Source organism: Conger conger, chromosome 11, assembly GCF_963514075.1.
Source record: "Conger conger chromosome 11, fConCon1.1, whole genome shotgun sequence".
Classification (NCBI taxonomy): Eukaryota; Metazoa; Chordata; class Actinopteri; order Anguilliformes; family Congridae; genus Conger; species Conger conger.
In genome coordinates, this window is record NC_083770.1 from 43,324,206 (window position 1) to 43,339,508 (window position 15,303).

General features: G+C 40.9%; 1 protein-coding gene across 1 annotated transcript; it reads left to right on the top strand.

The window, feature by feature from the left end:
* Positions 1 to 248: 248 nt before the first annotated feature.
* Positions 249 to 12,398, top strand: LOC133140859 (LIM/homeobox protein Lhx3-like). The gene is made up of 6 exons (XM_061261126.1): positions 249 to 318; positions 7,763 to 7,934; positions 8,414 to 8,616; positions 9,906 to 10,057; positions 11,060 to 11,228; positions 12,037 to 12,398. Exons 1-6 carry the CDS (start codon positions 249 to 251, stop codon positions 12,396 to 12,398), a joined length of 1,128 nt encoding a protein of 375 aa, XP_061117110.1.
* The last annotated feature ends 2,905 nt before the right edge of the window (positions 12,399 to 15,303 follow it).

Below are 15,303 nucleotides of genomic sequence, written 5' to 3' on the forward strand. Positions count from 1 at the left end.
CCAACCAAGTAGTGGCTGCGGTTTGAAAGTTGTCATACTAGCAAGGTTGTTATTTCTAACGACGATCGTATTTTCAGATGAAGACTGCAATGTTTCGGGAATTTGTGCCGATTCATAAAGCAGTCTGCAATGTGATTTTTTAAATTGTCTGATTACACCAATTACAAATGTACTTTATTATATCTTTAACTTTTCGCTATTGCTATAGGCTATACCACAACCTGACGTGAAACGCGTGCTTGTACAGAATGTTGTTGAAACATAACGGATCAAATTGCCAGAACCACAGAAATGTATCCAGATGCAGCACGAGTCAAGGTAAGAGAGGCTGGGGTCGTTTCATTTTCATTTCATATTATATTTATTTTCGCCTATTGAGTATTTTTGTTTTCTGGTTCTTATTTGAATGAAATGTTGAAAATAATTTATGTTGGCTGCATCATTCTTCGTAACTATAGCATTTTAACATTTTAACAACCCCGTGTGCATTATGACTTTAATCATTAGTCTTAACCTTTAATTTGCTACTGGTTGGAATATTACGACAAAGAGTGAAAAGTGTGCCAACCATCCACAGTTTCCCATACGTTATATTTTTGTGTCCAGTTGTAAATATTTTAGTCGCTACATGAACTCGCGCTAGCTTTTGCAAGTGATGGGACACTTGCTATATGGATGGTACGTTCCTCTTGGCATAAACATGCAGAATCGAAATGCTTATTATGGTCATTTTACATAAGAAATTCAACCGTAATTGTAGCCTAATGTGTCGTTTAATTTTAATTATGCAGGTCCATAGGCTGTAGCCTATCTACATCCAAGTCTATATCCCGGTTATGTTTCCAGTCCATGTTGTCCAAAACAGTCCAAAATATTAATCCTGCATTCTGCTCCGTGAGAGACGTTGTGAATATGTAACGGACTGCATTGTTAGCAAATTATATGAACAGATGTTATGCGCGTGCTGTCATTTCGCACCATCACTCAGCACTGCCGAGAGACCACCAGGACGCTCTTAAATCCCCAAGGGCCACGCGCACCGCCTCACCCCTGGCAACAGCCTGTCGAAGGTTCAGCATCGCCGAGCGTTATGAAGACATCCAAATAAGTGCTACTTTTACATGAAGCTATTTACCGTTGTTAAACAAAATTCGTTGTCCACTGTAGGCTATAATATTTAGCCTTTAATGGAAAAAAAGAAAGTTCATACATTGTCAATAAACTTTGACAAAGGGTGATTATTTTCATGCATGGGAAATAGAAAATACACTATTCCAGCCCGTATTGCGCCTGACGTCATCTTACTGCACTCGTCTAGATACATTTATCACATTGCTGCAGTCTGACCCTTCAAAAGTGCGCGATCAATAACACATAAAAATATTATTATGGGTTAAAAGTAAGAAAGAACACTGAAGCATCTCGCACCTTTCACCGAAATGGTACATTGATTTTGAATTAATCAAGGGGCCAGCACGTGGCAGTAGGATATTGCGCGTGATTTCCCCAGGCGCCCTTTCGCGCTAAAGATCTGTGTCAATCAAATGTACCTCTGTTTTGCTCTACTTAACCTTTTATTGAGCGGTTAAATGTTCTCAAAGTAAATGTTTGTCTTAAATAAATATCGGTATGCGTAGAACTTGATGCACATAAATCCCCTCGCCTACGTAAACGGCGCGATATTCGCTTTCTACTGTGATAAATACATGTTTGGTTTGCACCGTTGGCCAAAGCAACCTGATCGAAACAACATTTAAACCAGGATCCGTTACGAATCTCGATTAATTTAGGAGTGCTTTGAAATGAATCAGATTTTGAAATGAATCACCATTCCTTAAATGTATAAATGTAAAATAAAACTAAGGAATGACGATGGGAACTGTCTATAGGCCTATTACATTTACGCATAACTTATTTGCTTGGTTTAGTTAGTGTGGATGTTGGTATTTGGCCTGAATTAATGAATGAATACATCCATAAATACACTGTATGTTCAATGCAAGGAGATTCGAGCATCATGGACGCTAACGAATATTCACTCCTACATTCGACTGAACTGTAATCGCCAGAATGTGCTAGAACTGTACTTACGGTCTATAGTCATAGCAAAGACATGTATCTTCTCAGCTGCGGGGCAGGTTTAAACAACGTCCGAAATATCAGAAATGCATGTTTTTTTGACGTGACGACTGAAAAGCATTTAGCTAATGACATTGGCCGCGTTTCCCGAACGCGTTAACGTTCTTAAGCTACGGTCCTTAAGAACTTTCTTAACTTAAGAACGTTCTTAACGCGTTCGGGAAACGCGGCCATTATGTTTTCCACTGTCTATAGTTTGCTAGGCTTGCATAAGTAGGCTTGAGTAACAAAACCATAGCATTTGGAGACTGTTGGCTTGAGCAAAAACAGTTCTTGAGATTTTATGCCAAAAAGGTTGACGTTTTTCAACAGTAATTTGTAAAATGTAAAGACTTCCATCGAGGGCATTTATATAGGGTAAGCATCTAAATGACATTCTCAAAATATTTTATTATCATTCCGTATGCTTATAAATAAAGGAGCCAGTCTACTTTTAAATAATAAATAGCATGTGAAATTGTGGAATGCGTTTGACTTGTTGATGGGGGTTGGGTATTTAACAAAAACTTCAATCAGTTGACCTCAATGAATATATTAGTATACAATATATTATTAGTGACATAGTTGTATTCGTGTTTTATCGTCTCCTCAAAGTGTTTCTGTCTGATGATAGCTGTACGGAGAGGAAAGTTGGGACAAAGAGGTGGGGGGAGGGTAACAGGCGAGGGAAGTGCAAACCCTTTTTTCTGGATAATTCACCCATAATATTATTTAGTTTCCATGAGTAATTCGGAGTCTCCAAATGTCCTTTTTGGAAAACTAGACATAACTTAGGCAAAAACAATGCAGAAGGCTTTTTGTTGATATTGGCATCATATTTGAAAGGGGAATTTGTCCAGTGTTGTGACTTGGCTCCATTGTGTTTCTAACCACACCAGCCACCGTGGCGGTATCTGTAATAAACTGTATCCAGTGAGGCTAAAAGCTTCCTCTTTCACTGTGTTTGGGCTTCTGTACCTTTGATTAAGTAATACTTTCTGACTCTTGGCAAACAAAGCTTTTCAGAAGACACCAGGGCTGCGTTCCCCGAAGCTTTCTTAACGCGACATCGTTCGCAAGTTATACCTTAAGCTCTACCATAACGTTTCAGCGTGTTTCCCGAAACGTAAGTATACCTAAGTATACCTTCTGCAAGTGGTACTTTCGTAAGGTTGGTCTGGACCACTCTTAGCTATACCTTATCGATGTTGTCAGCTCACTCCGCCAGTGGCCACCACTGTTGCGGCCTCTGAAATCAGCTGTTGCTCTTAGTTACATCTCAAACTATTAAGCAATATGTACACTAATAATTCTACTCTTGCATTTGGCTAATAATGTTACTAAAATACCACATTAATGGGACTGTTTTCATGCAAAGAATAAAAGTGTACATTACGAAGGATGCATGTTGCATTTTATTGAACATTTTGCCTAATTGGTTATGTAATTTTCAAGCTTGTGTCAAGAAAAGGAGCAATACTTCAAGGGTTAACTTATGGATTCATTATGGTAATAATTTAAACACGCTTATATTTCGTTTACAATAATAAGCTTCATAAAGTCATATATTACTTATAATTATTCTTTTTTGAAATGCTTAATCTTTTGGGCCTGTCGGCTAGCAAAGTGTGGGTTTTCGTCTCTGCCCTCTGAATCTGATACCTGGAACGAAATAATGAATATTTCATGTTCTTTGACCATTCTGTATAAAATATCGACCAGATACATCCGAGAAATATATAAATCAGCTATGTTCCACATAATGAAAAAGGTTTTGCATAAACAGAAGCACGCTGGGCGTTCTGGGCCAAAGTTTTGAAATATTTAATTTTACTTTTACTTTAATTTTTCCTTACAGAAAGGCACATTTTATGTGTAATTTGATATTGATAAGGTGAACCCTATAACTCCCAGCCATATTTCTTCGCCTGCGTCCTGAAGTCACCACGTTTCAAGCAAGTACATTTTTTTCAGTTCAATTTATTTCAGTTTAATTGACCTCAGTCAAATCCAGTCATGTTTAAATCACTCATACATATATAATTTATAATTTTTTTATAATTTATAAATTTATAAATTTTTATAAATTATAATTTATAATTTCATATATATATATATATATATATATATATTCGTGTAGTGGGTAAACTATTTGTATTTTTATAATTATGGAAACCAGACAAAATACACAATGAAAATAAATATGCATATTAAAACACTGCAGTTGAAAAAAGCCCTCTGTACACGCTCTGTACAGTATTTCAGATGACAAAGTAGTTTACTAAAACATGCCATCCTTCGGTATACCATCCGAACCAAAAGAGGTGTGATATATAGGCACTAAAAATAGACTACATCAGAATGTATTAAAGAATTGCTTAATCGATCAGTCAATATGGATGATGGTGAAAAATTGTCCTAAAATAAAACGTGGCAACAGGTAGACTAAATCTTTCCAGGAGCGCGTGAGGTAGTATTGCACTTTTGACAATACCTAAAACAGTCCGCTGGTCGCTCAAAGATCCGTCAGTGCTAAGTAGGCTACAAACCACTGCCCCCCTCCAGTTGCCAAGAGTCTCGATACCTGAGCACTTCTCTCCGCCAGCAGGCAAAGCTGTAGGCTTAGTTACATCTACTGTCCAGTCGCTACGATGACCGGGGGTATTTGTCTCCAGGACATCTCGCACGCCATTCTGGCAGAAATCACCTTCGTTGAAGAAGAGGGTCGTTAATTTCACAGACGTTTTCTGGCTGTAGCGTTAAACTGGGGAAGGGGGAATCATGCGACATGGATGGTCCCGAGGAACTGATTGAGCCAAATTAAGCGTGCAAGGCTGACATGCTGTTCGCTTTGCTGTCACTGACAGATAATCTACGCGAACGTATATCAATGTTTACATTTATATTTAGCTGATGGTTAACTTAATTACATCCATTGTGTAGCCTACTTGGAGCATTTCAAGGGATTCGTTGTATAGTCTTAATTCCTTCCCCATAAGGCAAATATCACTTAAAATAAACATTCGTTATTATTTTATGAAGCTGAACGCTGATAAGAATAATTTCATTTTATCTGTTCTGCAGATCACATGGGTCATTATGTCTTTGGCTTGTGTACGAATCTTTTCGATCAAGTCACATCATTGCCATAATGTGTAGGGCTGCTTTGAATCCCGAACAATTTAGATTTATATTAGCAAACATTTTATTTCAGAAAGTTGTGGTACATTGTGCGGTAACGAGCTACTTTTGTTCTTCCCATTACATCGTACGTTTGAGCTTAACTACTATTTTAAAACAATGTTAAAGCAGAATAGAGTGTTTTAGAGATTGGGCGCCGTTTTGATAAAACGAAATTTGCTACAAATCAATGTATTTTGTTTTCCAGATTGTGAAATGTTGCCATATCTGCACTGACAAGTGTATCACAATAAACAGGAAACGTTTATTATTTGGTTGTTCCCCGGTGTCCCCTATCATGTCCATGTTCTTGGTCTAAAAAGTTACATTGGAATCTCACCTTACCGGTAAATTAACATGTGGTTACTTTATACTTTCAGCGCTTTGGATAAAGGCGCTATATAAATTCCAACCATTTACCATTTATAATGAGTTATGTATGTAAGTCCGAAATTAGGCTATGACGAAAATATTACAGTTATGTTTCTGTACATTTAATTTAACAACGGCTACCCGTGCTATACAATCTATCCTCTGTTTTGACACAATTTTAAGGCTTTTGTCATTGAAGTCTTAAAAGTTCACGATAAGAGTAATTGTAATGTCATTGTAAAATAGTAGGCTTTCAAATTCTTCTTGCAGGCCTATTCCTGTTTTACGGGTAGTGATATTGGAGACAATTGTATGTGTCTTCATAATTAACATGCATTAACATTTTAAGAAATCAACTAATTTATCCTTTATCCTACTTACTTTCATGTCCCTACATTTTTTCAGTTGTACCTAGTTAGGCCTATGTGATGATAATAGGCCTACGATGTATGATGATAATAATAATAATAATAATAATAATAATAATAATAATTTTAATAATAATAATAATAATTATTATTATATCTATGTAGCCTATAGGCTATTTGTTGTTAGGTTGTTATTGTTTATTTTGAATGACATTAAAGTAAGTAATTACTCAGCATGGTTATGGCTATAAGCACAGCTTTATGGTAGCTTACAGTGGGGTGCAAACATTTAGGCATTCCTGATTCCTAATTCTGTTACAATGAATTTGTATGTGATTGAAAGCAAACTTGAACTCTAAGCATTAAGCACGAGTTTCATTTTTTACTGTTTATAAATTATCAAAAAAAGAAAAAGGGTCCTGTGCAAAAGTTTGGCAACCCTTTTGGATTATTAAAAAGATTATTACCAAGGCCCAAACCAAGGTGATTTACTCCTACATGGACCTACATGGCAGAGTTGCCAGAAAGAACAACCTCAACACAAAATTAAGCATCTGAAGTATGCAAAAGAAAACACTGAGAAGCCTGAAGCCTTTTGGAACAATGTGCTTTGGACCGACAAAACCGAAATTAAACTTTTTGGCCACCACCAAAGAAGGTCTATTTAGAGAAAAAATGGTGAAGCCTTTGTAGAGAAGAACACCTTGCCAACTGTGAAGCATGGAGGTGGATCCATTATGCTTTGGGGTTGTGTGGCAGCTGGGGGCACAGAAAATATTGTATATACTATATAAGTGGAAGGAAGAATGGATTCCATGAAATATCAAGAAATTCTAAAAGCTAATGTTCAAAGGTCATTCCAGGCATTGATGTTGAAGAGAGGTTGGGTATTCCAGCAAGACAACGATCCAAAGCATACCTCAAATCAACCAAGAAGTACCTTCAGGAAAGACGGATGAAGGGTTTTGGAAAGGCCGCCACTGTCCCCAGACGTGCATATTATTGAAAATCTGCGGAGAGATCACAAACATGCCGCACATGCAAGGAGGCCAAATAATGTTTCTGAGCTAGAGGGAAAAATTCCAAAATCATTCATTCAATTATTCTTAGCTGGCTACAGGAAGCGTTTACAAGCTGTTATAGCTGCAGGGGGAGTTACAATGTGGCTAATAACAGACCAAAGACACAGGGCCTGAAACTGTGAAAAATTACAATAAAAAGTAATCTTGCTTTAAAATTTGAAGAAATGTGTCATGTTTGACATTGTACCATTTAGAGATCAGGTTCGCTTCTGTTCACTTAAAAATTAATGTAAAAGTTCAGGGGTGCTCACATTTTTGCACACCAGTGTATGCTATGAGAGCTTGACAGAAGCGACCAATCAGAAAATCCTGTAATCTGCACATGCACACCATTAAAAAAAATACATTATATAATATTTATATATATATATATATATATATATATATTTATAGAGTTTTTTGAAGACTGACTGAGACCACCCTGCATTGCGAGCCTGTACAATAAAATGTTCAGTGTTAAATCAACTCTTAGACAGTCCAATACGCGCCATATGTACTATGTACTATATGTACTATATATGTACTATATGTACTATATGTACTATGCATACTCTGTGAGAGTTTAGTTAAAACTGGACATTTTCTGCGCAAGATCTAACCTGCACTATGTGTTAATTATATGTGTTATTATTTTCCTGGCAGAGATTCCGGTGTGCGCAGGCTGTAATCAGCACATTACAGATCGCTTCATTCTGAAGGCGCTGGACCGCGACTGGCACAGCACGTGCTTGAAGTGCAGCGATTGCCAAGGCCAGCTCGCAGACAAGTGCTTCAGCAGAGGCGATGGGGTCTACTGTAAGGACGATTTCTTCAAGTGAGTGTTCTCCAACAGCTTAGGTAGCTAGATAACGCCTAATGATTTTTTGATGAATGAAGTCCACAGAGAAAACGGTGGTGCTATCACTAATTGTAGTATAGTATATTTAATATAACATATTTATCGAATTAAGTATAATAACACATTTTGTCAACTCGGCAGGAAGAGTGAAATTGGATATCTTGTCAATGATCTGACACAGCATGTGATTTCATTTCACAGAGTGTAGAAAATTAAGAGTAGGGTCTATATATGCCCTTGTACGGTAGCCTATAATTTCAGACCGGCTATGTTATGATTGCTGTTCATACACTGTAATGTAATTATATTAAATTACATTACATTACAAGGCATTTAGCCGACGCTCTTATCCAGAGCGATGTACAATGAAGTGCAGATCAAACACAAGTACAAGTGTGAAGTGTAAATGCATTTTGTGACAAATGTATGGGCGTTCTTTTGTATGTCTCCCAAAGACGGTTTGGCACTAAATGTGCGGCCTGTCAGCAAGGCATTCCACCTTCCCAAGTGGTACGGAGGGCACAGGAATTCGTGTACCACCTGCACTGTTTCGCATGCATAGTCTGTAAGAGGCAGCTGGCCACAGGAGACCAGTTCTACCTGATGGAGGACAGCAGGCTCGTGTGCAAGGCTGACTATGAGACTGCCAAGCAAGGAGGTGAAAACCACTGCGCGACTTTTACACCTCATGAACTGTAGCCACAGCTATTATTTCCCACTACATAAATATCTATGTTCATTAAAACATAAATATATCTAATACTGATAATACAGGAGCATTAGACATTTTGCTTCTCGTTGATCCTGTCCTGTACCTGGGTAATCTCCTGAGCTGACTGCAAAACAAGGCAGTTGGTTGGAACAAAAAGCAGTTTGCAGAGTTGTCCACCCCTGCAATAAAAGGAAATAAAAATGAAATATAAACCAAAAGATGAGACAATGAGAACCATGAGACAAGTGTGTCTAGCTATAAAAACAGCTACGATTCGATAGGCCTAGAAAAATGTGTAGGCCATTTTACTCTACATTCAATGTTACGAGAATTTCGCTCGGAGCCTACAGGACGACATCCAGTCTAAATGTGTGGCAACTTCCACGACATCATTGCATTGGGATACGGATTTGTCATTGCATTGAGCTAGCATGTGTGCCGTCTCAATTTTAACTCAATAATCTTTCATTAAACAACTGCTTCGAACTGTGAACTTCATCTCAGAGGCCAGCAGGCCATCCATAAACATTTGACCCACCTGCGCTAATAACGCCGCTGCTCGCTTCCAGATCGATATCACTCTTTATACATATTGCGAATCCAAGGGCACAGGAGAAGAAAAATGATCATTCTCCTGTCCAATAGTGAACTCCGCCCGGCGTCCATATTCCACGCGCTGATTAAACATTCTGCGCAGGTACTAGTGTGCGATTCGGCCTAAGGCAAATAGGTGGCATGAAGCAATTTACTAACGTATTCCCGTTTAGATTTCTTTTGTTTTGGCCCTTGCAGATGTATTAAGAGTGGTTTTAAATTAACGAATTCATTTAAATAATCTATTAAGAGAATATCCATCGCAATGCAGACATGAAATGGCAGATTTTCGTTCATGAGCATATTGTGGCAATATAAACACACACACACACACAATTATGCTTAAAATATAAAATTGGCGAATACTTGAATACTCGCCTCACACCACGAGGTTCCACGAGATTGGAGAGTCTAAATTGCCCATAGGTATGATTGTGTGAGTGAATGGTGTGTGTGCCCTGCGATGGACTGGCGACTTGTCCAGGGTGTATTCCTGCCTTTCGCCCAATGCAAGCTGGGATAGCCTCCAGCCCCCCTGCGACCCTGTTCAGGATAAGCGGGTTAGGATAATGAATGAATTAATGAATTAATGAATTAATGACTTGAATACTGATGACTTTAAAACGATTCTCTATATTCAGAAGCGGACTCCTCCGCGAAGAGGCCGCGGACCACCATTACCGCCAAACAGCTCGAGACGCTGAAAACCGCCTACAACAATTCTCCCAAACCCGCAAGGCACGTGAGGGAGCAACTGTCGTCGGAAACCGGCCTGGATATGAGGGTTGTGCAGGTAACGCACTTTTTAATTTAAAATATGCTCATGCTACATATTCATAATTAAGCTATATTTATAGTACTATATTTATAAAGTAATTTTCAAAGGCCGCGGCCCGCGAGTGCACTATTGCAGAGAGTAGAAAAGGGAAATTGTCATTAGAAGTATCCTATCGCAGATTTACGGGCTATTTACGGTCTTAATTTACGGTGAGTTAAGGTCAAATGAAGTCCTCGGCTCAAAGTCGGGTGGTAAGGACATGGCTGAGACAAGCTCATTAACACTTCTACACTTATACGGTGCTCCCGCCATCCTGGCGAGATGTGGTCATATATATCGTTTTATGCATTTGTATTCACAAGGGCAACAGGACTCTTGGAGAGGACGCTTTGATTTCAATCCAACATGCAACGTACTGTAGCCTACCTCTTATCCCGTTTCATCTGTATAACACCCCTCCCCCTGCCATTGTCCCTATCCAATGCAAATAATTGAGCCATAACTATTTTAAGACGATGTAGTATTATGATATTTTAGTTTTTAGAGCTGGTGCAGTAATGTAAAATCTAAATAGCTCTCTAACAAATTATTTACAGCACGTTAAAAGGTTGCCTCTGAGAAATACGAATAATTAAATGGAGCTCTGCAGTCAGGCGCATTCCACCTAGCCTTAATTTCATCACCAGAGGTAACCTGATGCCTTTTGAGGAGGCTTCCCTGATGATATAACTGCAGGTGTGTGTTAGTAAGGAGGCTCACCTGTTGATGTAACTGCAGGTGTGTTAGTGAGGAGGTTCACCTGTTGATGTAACTGCAGGTGTGTTAGTGAGGAGGCCAACCTGTTGATGTAACTGCAGGTGTGTAAGTGAGGAGGCTCACCTGTAGATGTAACTGTAAGTGTGTAAGTGAGGAGGCTCACCTGTTGTTGTAACTGCAGGTGTGTTAGTGAGGAGGCTCACCTGTTGATGTAACTGCAGGTGTGTTAGTGAGGAGGCTCACCTGTTGATGTAACTGCAGGTGTGGTTCCAGAACAGGAGGGCAAAGGAAAAGAGGCTGGAGAAGGACACGGGGCGACAGCGATGGGGGCGGTATCTGCGCGGGATGAAGAGGCCCCGGGGCCGTGCCAAAGACAGAGGCCATGTTCTGGACGAAAGCACGGACAGCGATGCTGCGGTCTCCTTTACAGGTACGAGCAGAGCACGCTGCGGTCTCCTTTACAGGTAGGAGCAGAGCACATTACACTGAGGTCTCCTTTACAGGTACGAGCAGAGCAGGCTGCGGTCTCCTTTACAGGTACAGGCAGAGCGCATTACACTGAGGTCTCCTGTACAGGTACGAGCAGAGCGCATTACACTGAGGTCTCCTTTACAGGTACGAGCAAAGCACATTACACGGTGGTCTCCTTTACAGGTACAGGCAGAGCGCATTACACTGAGGTCTCCTTTACCGGTACAAGCAGAGCACATTACACTGAGGTCTCCTTTACAGGTACAAGCAGAGCACATTAGCACTGGACCACTTAAGGACTGAAGTGCAGTAACACAGTAATCCTGTACTCTTGCATGAGTAATCCCTGTACTGCAGCACGTTGGGTTCATAGCTTCTATGCCATATTGAATTGTCTATGTATGTGTTCTCATATTTGTTTGGACTTCCAAAATGCCATTAATGTAATGTAATGTAATGTAATGACTGTCGTTGTTGGTGTACGGTGATTGGGTTTTATGGTGATTGTATTTTTTTAAACATAATTTCCCCTGGTGTGACAATAACGTTTGACTTGAGTTGACTTGTAATTAGAATATATTATGAATATAGCAGTTATGAGTTAGAGCAGGAGTACAGTAATGCAGTTATGTAAGCTTATTGTAAAGTGTTACAGGAGATTGCAATTCAGTTCCTTCCACAATTCATGGAAGATGCCACGTATTTGGAACTGAATTATCAGAATTTAACCACACTCTTCCTGTCTGTGTTTTTCTGTACATGCTCAGATGAGTCATCCATGGTGGAGATTGGCCACTCGAATGGCATATACCACAGCCTGAGCGAGGTGTCTCCCGAACTGGGCAGGCAGGGAGGCGACCACGCCCGCTTCATCCAGGCACAAGACCGGTACCGGAACGTCCGCTTGAGCAGCCCTTACACCCTGAGCCCAAACCTCATCTCCGGCATGGTGTACCCTGACTCGGGACGGTCTGCCGCGACACAGGGTGGGGCTGGCGGGGTGGCCCTGGGCAGGCCGGGGGTGGTGGGGGCGAACGGACCCAGCTTGGACCTGTCCCCGGGCAGTAGTGGGGGTTACCCGGATTTCCCAGCTAGTCCAGCGTCCTGGCTGGATCACAGTCAGTTCTGACGGAGGGAGACGCTTCCTGTACTGAGCAAAAATGACGTGTTGGGCCTAGTAGCGGGCTTTGGGTCAGAAAGTGATGGAATGGACTGGGTGGCGCATCCAAAGAAGCGTGGTGCTGTCCGAACCCCTCTCCCTCACCCACACAAACCCAGCAGCCAGCCAGGCTCAGCTTGGAGACCATCCCCGGGGAACACCTTTGCAATGAATCTTCTGTAAGCAGTTTGAGACCTGCTTATATTATTGAAATGGAAATTCCTCTTGTCTTTAGTGGGTCCCCTCCCCCAGTCTTCAGGCCAGTAGGGGGGGATTCCTGCCCATTAGAAGATAAAGCCTCGGTCAGATTTGCCAAAGTTCACCTGGACGCTTGAAGGGGGGGTAACTCAGACTGACAGCGTGACATATTTACTAAAGTGGTTCAGCTTGAATGTATGTTTCTAAAGTGAACAGGGTCACTTCCCATCCTGAGACTGCATCGACAGCCTCCAGAGCCACTCTGACCCACTTCTACTCAGATCTCCTCTTAGAACGCCATCTCGGCCCTCAGCTTGTCTGAATTTCCGTTTTCTCAACACTACCTCTTCACTGCACTGAACGGGCTTGGCTGTGCTGTGATGGAGGTTAAACGCTGTGAAGCTGTGCTGTGACACAGGTGACGTGATTCATGTCTGTGCTGTAGACCTGGTTAAAATAAGTTATTGTTTTGGATTCAAATATGTTTTTGCTTGATTGATCTGGCCCGGTGCAATTGATCTGGCCCGGGGCGGCCTGTAGCGTAGTGGTTAAGGTACATGACTGGGCTGCGCAAGGTTGGTGGTTCGAATCCCCGTGTAGCCACAATAAGATCCGCACAGCCGTTGGGCCCTTGAGCAAGGCCCTTAGCCCTGCATTGCTCCAGGGGAGGATTGTCTCCTGCTTAGTCTAATGAACTGTACATCGCTCTGGATAAGAGCGTCTGCCAAATGCCAATAATGTAATGTAATAATGAACCAACCAAGAGGACCAGAGGGCAACGTTTGCAATTTGAGAATATTTCACAGGTTCCAATACTCCAGACAAGCTCACTAAAGCATAGAAAAGTATTTGAGTCCGTAAAAATGACGTATTTGATCCAGGTGTGCTTTGCTGTGACTCGGCTCTGTGGTTATGCTGTGTATACTAGGATGTCATCTTTGTGTGGGCATTTGGATTATGTTGTACCATTAGTAGGAATGATGAATGCCCTCAAACTACGGCAGGAAAATGCACTTCACAAAATTACTTTGGAATTTCCATGATTTGTTCACAAGCAGTATATAAATGGTGCAAAAAGATATTGGTTGCATATCTGGTAAAAAAACATATCAGAGCAATGTGCTTTTCATTATATTTTAGATTTTTTTTTTTTGGATAATCCTCAAAACTTAAAGGAATCACTTAAAATTAACCTGACACTGCAGTGTATTGGGTCTATCGTCAGTATAGGGTACGGGGAGGGGCAGAGTGTCGTAGGATGGGTGTCTAGCTCCCATTTCACACACACACACACACACACACACACATGCATGCACACACCACCGCAGTGTCAGCTGGCCAGACTAAATTAGCCGTGATAGGGACACCTCCCTTGAGGCTTGCACATTACTACAGCAGCCCAGGACTAACGGAGTGGAACAGGACCTGTATACTCCCCCATGGGGCTCCAGGATTAGGGGTGTCTGCACGCGGTACTGGAGTGATGTCTGAATGGAGCAACAGTGGGCTCCAGTGTTCCTGGCACCCTTAATTACAAAATAATATTATTTATTGACACAAGTGTTATTTTCCAACATGTGTAAAGTCATTTTGTTAATTTATTAATGATAGTTTATTAATGATTCAATCGAGTCAGCAAAGGTCTTATATATTTCAAATAAAAAATATATTTCCCAAAAAACAGGTTTCACAATTATTGGCACACAGCCATGGGACTTTTCCTATAATGCATGATAAGGTTAGAGAACATATTTGGAGTTCCTCCATGTGGAATTTTTCAGAATCGTTGATTTCCTTGGGTTTGCACTTATGGTCCCCCCTCTTCAGTTCAGACCACAGCTTTTTGATGGGATTTAAGTCTGGAGACTGAGATTTCCATGGATGTTGTTTTCACTGAACCATTTCTCTGGAATTTGATGAGCCATTGTCTGGAAGTAAAATCTACCCATCACCAAGTCTTCCCTTCAGAGAGCAGCAGAGACAGACAGATTTTCTGACAAAATGTCCTGAATTAATTGCCACTGATCTTAAATAGTGCCACTGGACCACTGGCAGCAGAATACTCATTTAAAACAAGCTGCCTTACACAAACTACAAATCAGGACTTACTCATTGAGGAAGCTCCAGACTTGGTAAATGGTTGCCATTTATTTAGCGCCTTTATCCAAAGCTCTGTACAATTGATGCTTCTCATTCACCCATTCATACACACACTCACACACCAACGGCGATTGGCTGCCATGCAAGGCTTGAAATAAATGCAAAACCCAAAGGAAATGACATGACAAAGTGCAAAAATGCAAACCCAGTGTTATCATACAATGCAATTTCTATCCTTCACAGGTTTGTTTCATGAGGTTACACATTTCTCTCGAAATTAACCCCTCTGATCTCGCTCGTTAAAGATGATGTAGTACCGTGTCCCGCTTGGGAACAACATGTCTGGACATGGACGTTAAGCTGGAGAGGGGATTCACTGAAAAACCACATTCAAACGGGTGATAAATCACTTTTTTACGCATAATTGTTGGGTCTGGGACGAGTGGTTTTGTGTGTGTCTGCTGTCACACTGCCTCTGGGGATCGGGCCCAAGGCTGTGGCCTGGCACTCAAGCTTATGGGCTCCATACATTTTCATTAAAATATCAGTTTATGGGGCGTGCAGGTGTTCAAGAGGC

Bases quoted from the DNA above. Each gene is read 5' to 3' on its own strand.
- LOC133140859 (XM_061261126.1), top strand. From the start codon at position 249: ATGTTGTTGAAACATAACGGATCAAATTGCCAGAACCACAGAAATGTA. The intron at 8,617-9,905 runs GTGAAAACCACT...CTCTATATTCAG, and splicing joins TGAGACTGCCAAGCAAGGAG to AAGCGGACTCCTCCGCGAAG. The intron at 10,058-11,059 runs GTAACGCACTTT...ATGTAACTGCAG, and splicing joins TGGATATGAGGGTTGTGCAG to GTGTGGTTCCAGAACAGGAG.